Source organism: Rhinoderma darwinii, chromosome 6 (genome assembly GCF_050947455.1).
Source record: "Rhinoderma darwinii isolate aRhiDar2 chromosome 6, aRhiDar2.hap1, whole genome shotgun sequence".
In the NCBI taxonomy this organism is placed as follows: domain Eukaryota; kingdom Metazoa; phylum Chordata; class Amphibia; order Anura; family Rhinodermatidae; genus Rhinoderma; species Rhinoderma darwinii.
In genome coordinates this window covers 14,418,882-14,434,152 of record NC_134692.1, presented here as the reverse complement: position 1 = coordinate 14,434,152, position 15,271 = coordinate 14,418,882, and the positions used below count along the sequence as shown (strand labels likewise).

Below are 15,271 nucleotides of genomic sequence, written 5' to 3'. Positions count from 1 at the left end.
TATTCTTGTATATAGGAGCAGTATTATAGTAGTTATATTCTTGTATATAGGGGGCAGTATTATAGTAGTTATATTCTTGTATATAGGGGGCAGTATTATAGTAGTTATATTCTTGTATATAGGAGCAGTATTATACTAGTTATATTCTTGTATATAGGTGGCAGTATTATAGTAGTTATATTCTTGTATATAGGGGGCAGCATTATAGTAGTTATATTCTTGTATATAGGGGCAGTATTATAGTAGTTATATTCTTGCATATAGGGGGCAGCATTATAGTAGTTATATTCTTGTATATAGGGGCAGTATTATAGTAGTTATATTCTTGTATATAGGGGCAGTATCATAGTAGTTATATTCTTGTATATAGGGGGCAGTATTATAGTAGTTATATTCTTGTATATAGGGGCAGTATTATAGTAGTTATATTCTTGTATATAGGAGCAGTATTATAGTAGTTATATTCTTGTATATAGGAGCAGTATTATAGTAGTTATAGTCTTGTATATAGGAGCAGTATTATAGTAGTTATATTCTTGTATATAGAAGGCAGTATTATAGTAGTTATATTCTTGTATATAGGGGCAGTATTATAGTAGTTATATTCTTGTATATAGGTGGCAGTATTATAGTAGTTATATTCTTGTATATAGGGGCAGTATTATAGTAGTTATATTCTAGTATATAGGGGGCAGTATTATAGTAGTTATATTCTTGTATATAGGGGCAGTATTATAGTAGTTATATTCTTGTATATAGGAGCAGTATTATAGTAGTTATATTCTTGTATATAGGGAGCAGTATTATAGTAGTTATATTCTTGTATATAGGGAGCAGTATTATAGTAGTTATATTCTTGTATATAGGGGGCAGCATTATAGTAGTTATATTCTTGTATATAGGGGCAGTATTATAGTAGTTATATTCTTGTATATAGGGGGCAGCATTATAGTAGTTATATTCTTGTATATAGGGGCAGTATTATAGTAGTTATATTCTTGTATATAGGGGCAGTATTATAGTAGTTATATTCTTGTATATAGGGGGCAGTATTATAGTAGTTATATTCTTGTATATAGGGGCAGTATTATAGTAGTTATATTCTTGTATATAGGTGGCAGTATTATAGTAGTTATATTCTTGTATATAGGTGGCAGTATTATAGTAGTTATATTCTTGTATATAGGGGGCAGTATTATAGTAGTTATATTCTTGTATATAGAGGCAGTATTATAGTAGTTATATTCTTGTATATAGGGGGCAGCATTATAGTAGTTATATTCTTGTATATAGGGGGCAGTATTATAGTAGTTATAGGTTTGTTCATAGAGTAATAAATGACAGTGCAGTTAAGGGCCTGTTCACATCACCGTTCGCTTTCCGTTCCGGGGTTCCGTCAGAGGTTTCTGTCGGGTAAACCTCGCAACGGAAAGTGAAAGTGAAAGCACAGCTTCCGTTTCAGTCACCATTGATCTCAATGGTGACGGAAACAGCGCTAATGCTTTCCGTTCGTCACCATTCAGGCAGGTTTCCGGTTTTCCGGCGGAATCAATAGCGCAGTCGACTGAGCTATTGATTCCGCCGGAAAACCAGAAACCTGCCTGAGTGGTGACGAACGGAAAGCATTAGCGCTGTTTCCGTCACTATTGAGATCAATGGTGACTGAAACGGAAGCTGTGCTTTCACTTTCCGTTGCGGGGTTTACCCGACAGAAACCTCCGACGGAACCCCGGAACGGAAATGAACGGTGATGTGAACAGGCCCGAAGATGTGTTACTCAGTTTGTTAGGCCTTTGGCTGGATGGGCTTGAAAACTGGTGACTTTTTCCTTCTGAGCCAGCCGTGTTTTCGGAGCCGTGTCCACTCATCTTGGGAGCCCATACAATGTGTATTTCTCAGCAGAAACAATGTGAATGACGTTTCCAGGACAGAATAAAATATTACATTTGTGCTGCACTTTGAGACATTATATCAGTGACCTCCAACCGGTGGCGAAACTACAACTCTCAGCATGCTATATATAATTTTATTGATTTTGTTGATAATGTGTTCATATATAATTTGAGGCTCAGTCATTGATATTAATATTGACTCTCCTATACGTTTTTGATGTGTAGTCACTGTATCTTATGTTCCTTTAAAATGGATTTAGATGCTATTTATTTTCTAAGAAACGTAACAGCCAGTAATCCGTGGAATGATGCATCTAGACTCCAGACTGGTGTCCTGTATCGCACGCAGCTCTGGAATGTGACCGCTGAATGCAGCTTTGGATAAGGGCCTGTCCCCTGTCTCCTCTGGTGTGTCTGTTTTGTAGCAGCCATGTGTACCCTGTGTATTCCAGGATTTCTCATTCGATACTATTAATGCTAATGGCTGTCACTGCCTGTGGCAGCTGAGGGGGCGGTATTCTTATTCCCGTATACTTTATTTCTGGGAAAGGGTCATTTTAGTGTATCCCCCTGGCGCCTTCACTCATGCAAATAGAACAATAGTAGCATTTGCAGATTTTCACATTTTTCATGCATTATTTATAGACTTTACCACATTTAAAAAAAAAGTTGTGTTATTTTTGTAAACTGTGCGGAGAGAAAGTCATAGCTGTATATCTGACGGGTGTATGACCACCTGGACTGTAATCTTCATTTTTAAAAAAGCATTTGTGGAATGAGCAACTAAGGATTAATCCGCTCGCGGCAGCACAAAGTATTTCAGGAGCCAAGTGCATTGGGAGGGGGGTTGACCTGTCATATCATTACATTTTTATGTCGAGGTTGGAGCTGCATGTGAAACGAGCCGGGTTATGATGGGAAGGGGGAGATCACAGACTAGGAGTTACATAGTGAAAGGGGCAGCATAGAGTATTTGGGTACTATGAGATTAGAAATAATTTCAATATAAAATATGATTTTTTTGATTTCTTGGATACAGCACCACCATGAACTATTCCTGGTATTGTAGCCCAACCCTATTTAAATGTGCGTCTTATTTTTTTTTCTGCTTTAGACGGAAATGCTCTTTGCTCAGCGTTGTGCACATATTAATCTGCCTATCTGGTCTGGCCTATCTGGTCTGGCCTGCTAGCTAGCCGGCGCCTCTAGCCAGCCTCTCTGGCCTCTGTAGCCAGCCTCTCTGGCCTCTGTAGCCAGCCTCTCTGGCCTCTGTAGCCAGCCTCTCTGCCCTCTGTAGCCAGCCTCTCTGGCCTCTGTAGCCAGCCTCTCTGGCCTCTGTAGCCAGCCTCTCTGGCCTCTGTAGCCAGCCTCTCTGGCCTGCCAGCCAGCCAGCCAGCCGGCCGGTCGGTCGCTGTAGCCAGCCTCTCTGGCCTGCCAGCCAGCCGGCCGGTCGGTCGCTGTAGCCAGCCTCTCTGGCCTGCCGGCCGGTAGGTCGCTGTAGCCAGCCTCTCTGGCCAGCCGGCCGGCCGGTCGGTCGCTCTAGCCAGTCTATCTAGCTTTCTATCTTTTATAAATCAGATGGAAACAAAAATGTTGGCATTCTGCATTGGATGCCATATGTACTGAGGTATAAGGAAGCATTTCTTCTAGTGAAGAACATCTATCTTCATACTGGTCTGACTGACTGAGCCTGTACTGCAGGGTATGGAGATCGTGCTGCTTTGTGCACTTGGCTCTGCCTTGTGCATGGGCAATTACAGTCAGAGAAATCTAGTAATTTCTGGGAGAGTATTTGAATGCAGTGTGAGTTTATATCATGAAATGTAAGGAAAGTCTCTAACGCCGGTGACGTCCTGTCAGATCCACACCGCTCAGGGTATCGTGACACGTGGCTTTTTCTCTGCAGCGCTCAGATCACAGAATGTGGCCAAATCCATGTTATTTTTAAGGTATGGCGGCTCTTGCTTTCCTGTTCCAGCTAATAAAGCTCATACCTTGTATTATAAAGTTAGGCAGTTTTCTAATACACTATCAAGTGTCAAGTCCTTGTGGGTTTTAATAACTCTGCCTGCTGTCATCGAATGGGAACATTTACTGTAAACTTAAAGAGGGTGAAAATCTGTCCTGGTCATGTGGTGATCACACGGGTGCATTGCTTGTTACACGGCTGTACACCCAGTTTGTTTTTTTCTGTACCATAGAAGTAACCGTAGCCCTCATTTAATTGGGCCCATTGTACCTGTATAACTGTCTGCATTTTGGATGTACCACCCTTTTTGGTACTTTTAGGTTTGGTTCAGTAGAATCGCAGAGGTCTGGTCTGGGTGTTACATCCGACATACAGACTGTTGATCATGGGTACAATTCACCCGTCTGAATGAGGCCTTAGGCAGAGGAGTTTACGGTATTTTACAGCATGCTGCATGTCCGGACGCTGCTCGTCTTTCTCCGTGTCTTCTTTAAACGAGTTATATTAGCGGAAATCAAATCCAGTAATTGCACAAATTGGATTCAATGGTTTGCACTGAAGACCTCATTTGCTTTATTTATATATAGATTTATTTTTTATTTTTTTAAGCTGTAGCGACCGTGTAACATGTGTTAGAGCAGATCTGCTAATTAACATATTGTTTTTCATGTGGGAATAGGAGACGAAGCGCGGTTTGTATTAACATATAATTTTTGTCTCCTTCTCTCTGTAGGTGTATGATTGCAGATGAGGCAAGTAAATCACCATTTCTTTCTTCTCTCCTGAAGACTATATAATAGTTCTGTGCATGTTCATGGAGGTCTGCTTCTCTTTGTGCTCTTTCATTTGTTTGTAATTGAACTTGTAATTTAAATTTTTTATTTTTTACTTTTTTATTATTGTTTTATTTTTTATGCATTTTTAACTTTATATACTTTGCAGGGTCTAATGTATTATATATACTAAACTCATTCACGATTGTTAGGAAAAGGATATCGTCTTTCGTATGTGGATTTCTAGGGACGTTGTCTGTGTTCTTAGAACCGCCAAAGCAAATTTTAAGGCTATTTACAAGTACCCAATACCCCCCCCCCCCCAATTCTGAACCCATCTAAATTCTATTCTTGTAATTGTGTCATATCATTCAAATATTTTATTGATCAGGTGCCATGAGATGGCACAGAAGGCTTTAACACCCCCTTTTTGAGCTGATTTCGGGGGGGTCATACTGCTGGAGCCCCTCCCCCATCCCCCCCAGTCAACTGCTATTGGGAAACAACCAACGTAAATTCTTATTTTCAACTGCAGTGCGGCTGCTGGGAAAAGGAAGCGTTTCACAATGTTGTCCATTGAATTAATTTAAGGCCAGTGGTTGGTTCTTGTTATTCCTGAAGGAATTTGGATTCGGAGACACTTCACACCACCCGTTTTTTGCTCAGTATTTTGTCATACAAAAAAACACCTTTTTAAATGAATTATTAAATTGTGTAGTAAGTCTGAAATGCAAAGCACATGAAAGTATTTTTAGCATAATAGTGAGTTCAGCTCTGCAGTATGATACTGGATGTAACTCAGGATCAGTACAGGATATGTAATGTAATGTATGTACACAGTGACTCCACCAGTAGAATAGTGAGTGCAGCTCTGGAGTATAATACAGGCTGTAACTCAGGATCAGTACAAGATAAGTAATGTAATGTATGTACACAGTGACTCCACCAGCAGAATAGTGAGTGCAGCTCTGGAGTATAATACAGGATGTAACTCAGGTTCAGTACAAAATAAGTAATGTAATGTATGTACACAGTGACTCCACCAGCAGAATAGTAAATACAGCTCTGGAGTATAATACAGGATGTAACTCAAGATCAGTACAGGATAAGTAATGTAATGTATGTACACAGTGACTCCACCAGCAGAATAGTGAGTGCAGCTCTGGAGTATAATACAGGATATAACTCAGGTTCAGTACAAAATAAGTAATGTAATGTATGTACACAGTGACTCCACCAGCAGAATAGTGAGTGCAGCTCTGGAGTATAATACAGGATATTACTCAGGATCAGTACAGGATAAGTAATGTAATGTATGTACACAGTGACTCCACCAGCAGAATAGTAAATACAGCTCTGGAGTATAATACAAGATGTAACTCAAGATCAGTACAGGATAAGTAATGTAATGTATGTACAGTGACTCCACCAGCAGAATAGTGAGCGCAGCTCTGGAGCATAATACAGACTGTAACTCAGGATCAGTACAGGATAAGTAATGTAATATATGTACACAGTGACTCCACCAGCAGAATAGTGAGTGCAGCTCTGGAGTATAATACAGGATGTAACTCAGGATCAGTACAGGATAAGTAATGTAATGTATGTACACAGTGACTCCACTAGCAGAATAGTGAGTGCAGCTCTGGAGTATAATACAGGATGTAACTCAGGATCAGTACAGGATAAGTAATGTAATGTATGTACACAGTGACTCCACCAGCAGAATAGTGAGTGCAGCTCTGGAGTATAATACAGGATGTAACTCAGGATCAGTACAGGATAAGTAATGTAATGTATGTACACAGTGACTCCACCAGCAGAATAGTGAGTGCAGCTCTGGAGTATAATACAGGATGTAACTCAGGATCAGTACAGGATAAGTAATGTAATGTTTTTACAAAGTTACTCAACTTTTCAATTATAAATTATTTTTACAAACCTAAAATATGTAGGCAAACATGGACATAGCCTTGTAATATGTACATCTAAAGGATGCCCGCAAGGAACATAGGCTTAGTGTGTCACTATACAAATTGTGAAACCGCACTTTTGCTAGGGTGTATTGGCTAAATTGGTCAAGTAGGGGGTGCGGGCAAGCTGTCGGCATATCAGAAACATTGATACTGATTTGTCAAGAATGTGGAGGAAGTATTACCCTCCCACTGCACATCTCCTTGATAGGTATTTGTACATAATATAAAGAGAGTGCTGCAGGATCTATGTAGTGCCCCTTTAAGCAGCTTAATAGATGATTATAATTATTTTTTTTAAGTTATATAAATTTAATTAAAAGTTAATTTAGAATAATGACAATTCTGCTGATGCGTGGGTTTTGGGATACAAACTAAATGGTTTCATTACTCGAAGCAGCAGCAGCAGCAAAATTTTGGGCAACACAGGTGCTTATTAATGAGAATTAAGAGGAGATGTGTCTATTAGGCCGTCACTAATGCACTTGTGTTATAACATGGTCCACATTACCAGCGGCTAGTCCTTGAGGTGACGGGGGAGAAAGAGGGCAACTTCTCTGCTGCCTACAGTCTCCGCGTGGTATTTAGTTAAATGTTGCCAAGATTTTTGGCACTTTCAGCCATAACTGCTGAGTTCTGATTTGAGTCAGTGATGGATGGTCTATGTACTAAGTATCATTGCAGTTTCAGAAACCAAATTTGTAATTTTTTTTTTAATTAAAGAGATTTTCCCGCGAGGGAGGCAGCGTGAGCACATCAAGCTACAACAGGGTTTAGGGGGCCCCATTCTAGAGATCGGTGCGGGTCACAGAGGTGGGACCCGCATCTATCTTACATTTGTGACATATCATGTGGAGATTTCAAAGAAGTAGTAGGACAACAGCACACGTCTTCAAATCATCAAAGTGGTTTTATTGTCAAGACATCCACAAACGACAGGCAACGTTTCGACCCATAGTGAGTGAGGGGTCTTTGTCAGGCTTGATGTTTTAATAATAATATCTTTCTATAGCTGCTATTGGTACGGAATGGTGCCTCGCAATGTGAAATCTACGTTGGCTTAGCTGTGTCAGTAGTAGCCGCTGGAATAACCTAGAATAGAACATGCATGTTGGAAACGGTGTGTGTATCAACTACGCGTGCTCTGATTCGGAGGAGTAATATTACATTATACAATCCCTAACCACAGTGTACAGTTAGGTCATTTATGACGTGACCGTACACTCAGACCCCTGGAAAACGGAAGTTCGAGATCATGTACGGGGCTGAGGCAGAAGTTAGGATTTCAGATTTGTGAGGGTCACGTGATAGAAGATGAGACGCCGTTAAGAACATCTCATCAAACGCAAGTATATTGCAAAAGATTTGGTTTGACATGTTTAGTTTAACACGATTGGATTATTTGGTTCCGGAAAAACCCTTTAGGTAGGAACTATGTAATGCTTCAATTCACCTGTGGAGGTGCTGTAGGGAAATTGAACGTTTGCTGCCTGGCTCCCTCGCATATGACATCTGATAACAGTGAAACACTTCTAACAAATAGTGATTGACCACAGCAGATAACCCCTTTTAGCCCTATGGATGCACAAGGGGTGACCAATGGACATAAACCTCCATGAAGGGGACTGTTGTTAAAGAGATTGTAGAAATTGACTATTACATTTAAACGCCCAAGTGTGTCTGGCATCTCCTATACACATGTGAAAGTCATGTAATCCTATGAGGGGGATGGTACTATATTAACAGGTCTGAACTTACAGATTTTTACCATAAGTGGGGGTTGTTTCTCCTTGCTACAGTTATTGCAACATGTGAAGTGAGTTCTCTATGGGGTTGTCCCGCATTCCTTGCATTAGGTCCTTGTACATCAGTCGAGTTCGTTGTCACTCTTTGAGGGTCTCAAATTTATCTCTTGCCTGCATGGAAGTGTGACAGATGTACAAAGTTTTTGTCTACTGTTTAGGCTGTGTTCTGACCTGACCTTAGGAGCTCTAAACATCAATTTGGCACAATGCTCGGTGGAGTTATGTTGAGTTCATTGGAGCTGTAACGCACATGCATTACAAGGAGCCACTTTGGCCACCACCAGTCGGTTCCGAAAAGCTCTACCGAGCACTATGACTCTTAGCTTGGAGATGTCTCTGATGTATGTTGATGGCAGCCTCACTAGGTAGACATGTAATGCACATACTTCATAGTGAGCCACTGGACCTCCCATATGGCTCTTACATAATATTAATCTCTATATACTCCTCACATTCATATAGCACATATGGACTTGAATATGTAGACAGGGCAGTTGTCCCTTCAGAAGAACCACTCCGTATAGCAGAAATCTTTATCTGGCACCTTACCCAAAAATCTCATGGTCCTTGTATTTTAAGCCAAGGGGAAACACAATCAGAGGGGAGTTTTTCAACTATCGAGTCAATTATATGTCTGCACAACATTGAATGAAAATCTGGGAGCAAGTTACAGTCATACGATCTGCTGGGTCGGTCGTACGATAAACTGCATCGACTTACAATGGGGTCCGGCTCGGTTTCTGCAGTTTTGCAGTACTAATTTTCCTGTCCAATTCACCTGGGCTGCCGATGTAGGCTCCAAATATGGCCTCTGACGGCAGTGCGAACATAGCCCTAGATGGATATTGTCAGCAGTATCTCGTTAAATGCGGCATAAATACTCTCCGAGATCATCTTCTCATATTCTGGCATCTGTTAGATGTTGGCAAAAATGCATTTTTTAAAAAAAAAAATTTAATTGACGAGAATAATTGACTTGTAATTCAAAATAAGGGGCATTTTGTTACAAGAAATTTGTTGTAATTGTTGCTATAATTGCACAATTTGTACAGTGTGAAATGGTTTTTCAGTGATTATATCAGTGTCGGGTTTTCTCGTTCTTCAGTGCAGTATATATCTGTGTCTCCCATGTGCAGAGGGGTAACGTGACGGCTCAGCGTAAATTTATAATAAATCCACTTACTGAGTATAGTACAACACGTCTGATGTCCAGCTCTGAGCCCTCGCTCCCTTGACGGATGGGACTTTTGAGCAACAAAATAAAAATAAAAAAAGGAGAAGAGAAACTAAGAAAAAAGTTGTGGAGGAAGACCAATTATAACCAGTTGTTTTTAGTTTTTTCTTTTACATTAAAGCGAAGTCCACATGCACATGACCGTGCAGTATTTATGGTTTGTAAATGCTGCACGGACGGGCCTTAGACGGGCCGCGGAGGGTCACCCGTAGTTGCGGACTGTGCTCACAGTAATAAGTATAGGAGCCACAGTCTGTAAATGCGAAAAATAGGACATGTCCTATTTTTTGCGGGTCATTTCTACGGCCCGGACATACACCTGTAAATATAGATAGAATTGAATTGAGTATTTTATCCATAATAAGGGATAACAATTTACAGTCGTGTGCATGAGGCCTCTTACTGTCTAAATTTTTTTTACGAAAATAAAATTAACAAACACCAAAAAAAAAACTAGCAGCAGACGTTATAAAATTCAATAAAAAAAATTATAGTACTCATCTGGTAAATCCTCCTCTACTCCGGTAGTTCCCCGCAGATCTTTTTTTCACACTCCAGGAGCGATGACATGCCTTTTTTTAATTTATTTTTTAAAATACTCTTGACAAACCCATTAGGGCCAGTTCACACTGAGCTTTTTGACGCATTTTTTTACGCGGAAACCGCGTTGGAAAATGCACCAACAAACGGCCGAATAGTGCCTCCCATTGATTTCAATGGCAGACGGAAACGTTTTTTCCCCCGCGAGAAGGAAAAACCGACTCGCAGGAAAAAGAAGGCACATGCCCTATCTTTGGGCGTTTACGCCTCTGAACTCCCATTGACATCAATGGGAGGCAGAGAAAGCGTATTTCGCAGCGTTTTTTTGCCCGCGGTGCTCAATGGCCGCGGGTGAGAAACGCAGCGAAAATCAACTGTTCTTGAAGGTCCTGAAATTACCTTTTTTATTTTGTAGTGTAGAATAAAAACTATTTACTGATATATATTTTTCTATACAACAATATATATTTTTTTCCCCAACTAATGATTTAGTTTTTTTTTTTTTTTTTTTTTTTTAAATGTTTTATCCTTAAAGAGTAACTAAACGTTCAACAGACTTCTGACATATCATAGTAACATTTCAGAAGTTTTGATTGGTGGGGGTCCGAGCACTGAGACCCCCACCAATCGCAAAAACGATGCGGCAGAAGTGCTCGTGTGAGCGCTTTTGTTTTTGTTCGACTTTTTCCGGAAAGCCGATGTAGCAGAGTACGGACTCATAGACTTTCTATCGAGCCCGTACTCAGATACATTGATTTCCGGAGAAAGCCGAACAGAAACGAAGCAGCTCAGCGCTCACACAAGCTATTGTGACGCTTAATTTTAGCGATTGGTCGTGGTCTCAGTGCTCGGACCCCCACCAATCAAAACTTCTGACATGTCAGAAGTTTGTCGATTTTGTTTAGTTACCCTTTTTGGGGCCTGGCTCAGTTGCGGGCCCATTTGGTTGTGGCATTTGGTGCATTAGTTTGTGGCTGTCCCTGGTACTGCAGCTCACAGAAGCTCAGTCCCATTGAAGTGCTGCAGTACCAGGCACAGCTACAACCAAATGTACAACGCTGTGCCTGAGTAAACAACGAAACACTTAGTGCTCCAGTGCGTGGGTGCCGAGAGTCTGACCCCCAAAAATCAGATGTGAGGTGTACTCATTAGGTAAATGAGTCCAAAACTCTCGGCAGATTATATACATATGTGTGTGTAAGAGAAATGGAACATTGCCTCTTGTACTTGGCAAAACATTAGGTTCAGTTATAAAGATATATATTAATCTAATTGTGACATTAATATACGGTAAATGTGGACTTGAGAAATATATATCGGAAGATATTCCGTTAGAACACATTAAAATATCTGACCTGAATATTTTGTTGCCAAGGAACAAGGTAACCGTGAAAATCAAAGAAGCTGTTATGTATCACACCGCACCAGAAATATTGTTTCATTTAGAAAAGAGGTTGAATGTTTATAGGGGGTAACCTTTCTACCAGTACGAAAAGGTATTTTTGTTATTTTTATAGCTTGTGCTGGAATTCCATTTAGAGGTTTGTTTTATCCGCTAATCTTTACGGTTATGGTTTAAAGAACGACTTTATTTTTTTCTCTCGGCAGAAAAGATTTTGAATTTCGTGAGGAAACTTAAAGCACATGTTCTCCAATGTCAGAATGACTTTCAAAAATATTCTATCAAAGGGTTATTCCCATCTAAGGGCTCACTCAGACGAGCGTGTGTCCGCTGCGGGAATCTCACGGTATGCCCTATATTGGTCTGTTTTTACGGACCTTGTCACCCATTGAGGTCTATGGGTGCGTGAAAAACACGGACAGCACACGGACGACATCCGTGTGCTGTCCGTGTTTCACGCATCCGTTACAAAGAAATGCAGAGAAATATGAAAAAGGCAAAAAATAAGTGTTTGCACGGACGTGAAAAACGCATATCACACGGACATGGAATGCAGGAAATACGGCCTGTTTTTTTCGCACGCTAATTGGACACGCTCGTGTGAATGTAGCTTAAGACATTTATAACATGTTCACAGGATTAGCCTGAAAGGGGCTATATGGGGACTGAAAAGTATTAGCATCGTACTCCGTGCAGTATACGCGTTGTAACAACTTGGGGTAAGTTAGCGCACAGGATTGCCATTTCCGGGGTCAAGATGGATGGCACGCTTGTATACGTTCACTCTAACAGAATGAATTTGGTTTGAAACTTGCCGCAACCAACTTTTATTGTCTTCAAACACACAAAGCCGTTTCACAACACTGCGCAAAATAAACCCTAGACCAGGGGTCTCAAGCACGCGGCCCCTGGGGCTGTCCTCTGCGGCCTGCGGGACACAGAGCCTCTAGACTCTGGAATTCCCTGACATCGCTGTCCACATATGAACAGCGATGTCTGGGGCTTCCCCAGAGCCGGAGTCCCGTGCAGAGCGCTAGTATCGGCTCTGCTCCGGGACTCTGTGGAATTCCCTGACATCGCTGTCCATATATGGACAGTGTGTCAGGGTCTTCGCCAGAGCGGAGTCCCGAGCAGAGCGCTAGTACAGGCTCTGCTCCCAGACTCTGTGGCATTCTCTGACATCGCTGTCCATATATGGACAGTGTGTCAGGGTCTTCCCCAGAGAAGAGTCCCGAGCAGAGCCCTAGTACAGGCTCTGCTCCGGGACTCTGTGGAATTCCCTAGAGCAGGAGTCCCAGTGATGTCAGGACCACAGCTGGAGTCCCAGGAAGAGCCTACTAGCGCTCTGCCCGGGACTCCAGCTCTGGGGTTGCCCCTGACATCTCTTTCCATATATGGACAGTGATGTCAGGAGCAGAGCTGGAATCCCAGGCAGAGTTCTAGAAGCGGCTCTGCTCCGGGACTCCAGCTCTGGGCAAACCCCGGAGGGCACTGTGGCAGCATCTGCGGAGAGGGCACTGTGGCAGCATCTGCGGAGAGGGCACTGTGGCAGCATCTGCGGAGAGGGCACCATGGCAGCATCTATGGAGACTGCACCGCGGCAGCATCCACAGAGGGCACCGCGGCAGCATCCACAGAGGGCACTGTGGCACTATCTAAAAAGGGGCTGCCCAATCTTGATGTGTGTCTGCCAAACACTGCCAACAGAGCTGCCCGACTGCATTTAGCGACTGGATCATAGGAGTCCCTGCCTCGCTGCCGGACAACTGTCCCGTACTGTAATCATGTTTTCAGTACGGGACAGTAGTTCCACGGAGAGGCAGGGACTCCTAGCATCGTACATAACTATGATGCTAGGAGCCCGGCTCTGCAGTGTGTTCGGTCCGGGACTTGCGGCCGAAATACGTTCCGTCCATTACGGACGTAACATGCTCGTGTGAATCCAGCCAAAGACAGCACATAAGGATCTAACAGGATCCCTATGCGCTGACTAAATGAATGGAGAGGAGTTCATGACGCTGATTGGTCAGCGTCATACACTCCTCTGTACAACGCCCACTTGGTCAATAGTAAAACACGCCCAGTTGTCCATTGAGAAACTCATTAGCATAAAGCTAAAATCGCTAATAAAGTGGTGAAAAAAGATAGTTTTTTTTAATAAAAAGCACTGCTGTCACCTACATTATAGCGCCGATCTCCTTATGTAGGAGACAGGGCACTTATAATGTGGTGACAGTCTCTTTAACCCCTTCCCCCTGCTTGCATTCTGGGCCCTAATGACCAAGCCATTTTTTACGTTTTTCCATCGTCCCATTCGAAGAGCTATAACTTTTTTTTTATTTTTGCGTCGACATAGCTGTTAAAGGTCTTGTTTTTTGCGGGACAAGTTGTATTTTTTAATAGCACCATTTTGGGGTACATATAATTTATTGATTAACTTTTATTAACTTTTTTTTGGTGGGGATAGAAGAAAACCTGAAATCTTGCCACTCTTTTTTGCTTCCTAAATCTACGCCGTTTACCGTGTGGTATAAATAACACTAACTTTATTCAGCGATTTGTTACGATTGCAAAGATACTAAATTTGTATAGATTTTGTTTGTTTTACTACTGTTATACAGTAAAAACACTTTTTTTTTCAAAATTATTTGTTTTTGTGTCTCCATATTTGAAGAGCCGTAACTTTTTTTTTTTATTGTTCCGCCGATGCAGTTGTATGAGGCCTTTTTTTTTTGCGGGACAACTTGTAGTTTTTATTGGTATCATTTTAGAGTAGATGCGACTTTTTGATCACTTTTTAAGTCAGGATTAACAGAAAATCGCAATTTGTTTTTTATTTTATTTTTTACGGCGTTCACCATGCGAGTTAAGTTATGTAATAACTTTATAGTCGGGGTCGTTACGGACGCGGCGATATCAAATATGTGTAACTTTTTTGCTATATTGTGACAAGAGACAGATGAGAGGAAACCCAGCGGCCACTCTAAGGCTATGTTCACACGGAGTATTTTGGGGGAGGAATATCTGCCTCAAAATTCCGTTTGGAACTTTGAGGCAGATATTCCTCTCCCTGCACGCCGATTTTCGCGGCAATTATCGCGCCGTTTTTCGCCCGCGGCCATTGAGCGCCGCGGGCATAAAACAGCGAGATATACGCTTTCTCCTGCCTCCCATTGAAGTCAATGGGAGGTCAGAGGCGGAAGCGCCCGAAGATAGGGCATGTCGCTTCTTTTTCCCGCGAGGCAGTTTTACTGCTCGCGGGAAAAAGACGCCGACGCCTCCCATTGAAATCAATGGGAGGCGTTCTCGGGCCGTTTCTGCCGAGTTTTGCGACGCGGTTTCCGCGTCAAAAAACTCGGCAAAATACCCCGTGTGAACATAGCCTTAATTTCCACCCATCGAAGTTTATTATGGTCTATCCTCCCATTGTTTTAGATGAGTGAGAATTGTGGAATAATAATATTTTGTGACATCGGGAACCTCCCATGCCCCCGGATGCCCAAGGTCTAACCATAGTAGTAAATCTTATTTGAGGCTTTTTCCCAGCCCAAATAAAATTTGTAGCGATTCTTTGGAGTTTGGCCAGGAAAGTATTTGCAACTGGTATTACCACAGTACGGAATATATACAGTATAACGGGGAGAACCATCATTCTGACAATGGCGATCTTACCTGCCCGGGGA

The 15,271-nt window shown here is 41.9% G+C and overlaps 1 protein-coding gene across 4 annotated transcripts in view; it reads left to right on the top strand.

Annotated features, from left to right (window-relative positions):
* Positions 1 to 15,271, top strand: part of ZRANB3 (zinc finger RANBP2-type containing 3) — a 179,056-nt gene that overhangs the window by 35,506 nt on the left and 128,279 nt on the right. For all 4 annotated transcript variants that reach the window (XM_075829205.1, XM_075829207.1, XM_075829204.1 and 1 more), the window contains one exon: positions 4,595 to 4,613. In XM_075829205.1, coding sequence (XP_075685320.1) covers positions 4,595 to 4,613 — 19 coding nt within the window. The remainder of the gene's footprint in view (positions 1 to 4,594; positions 4,614 to 15,271) is intronic.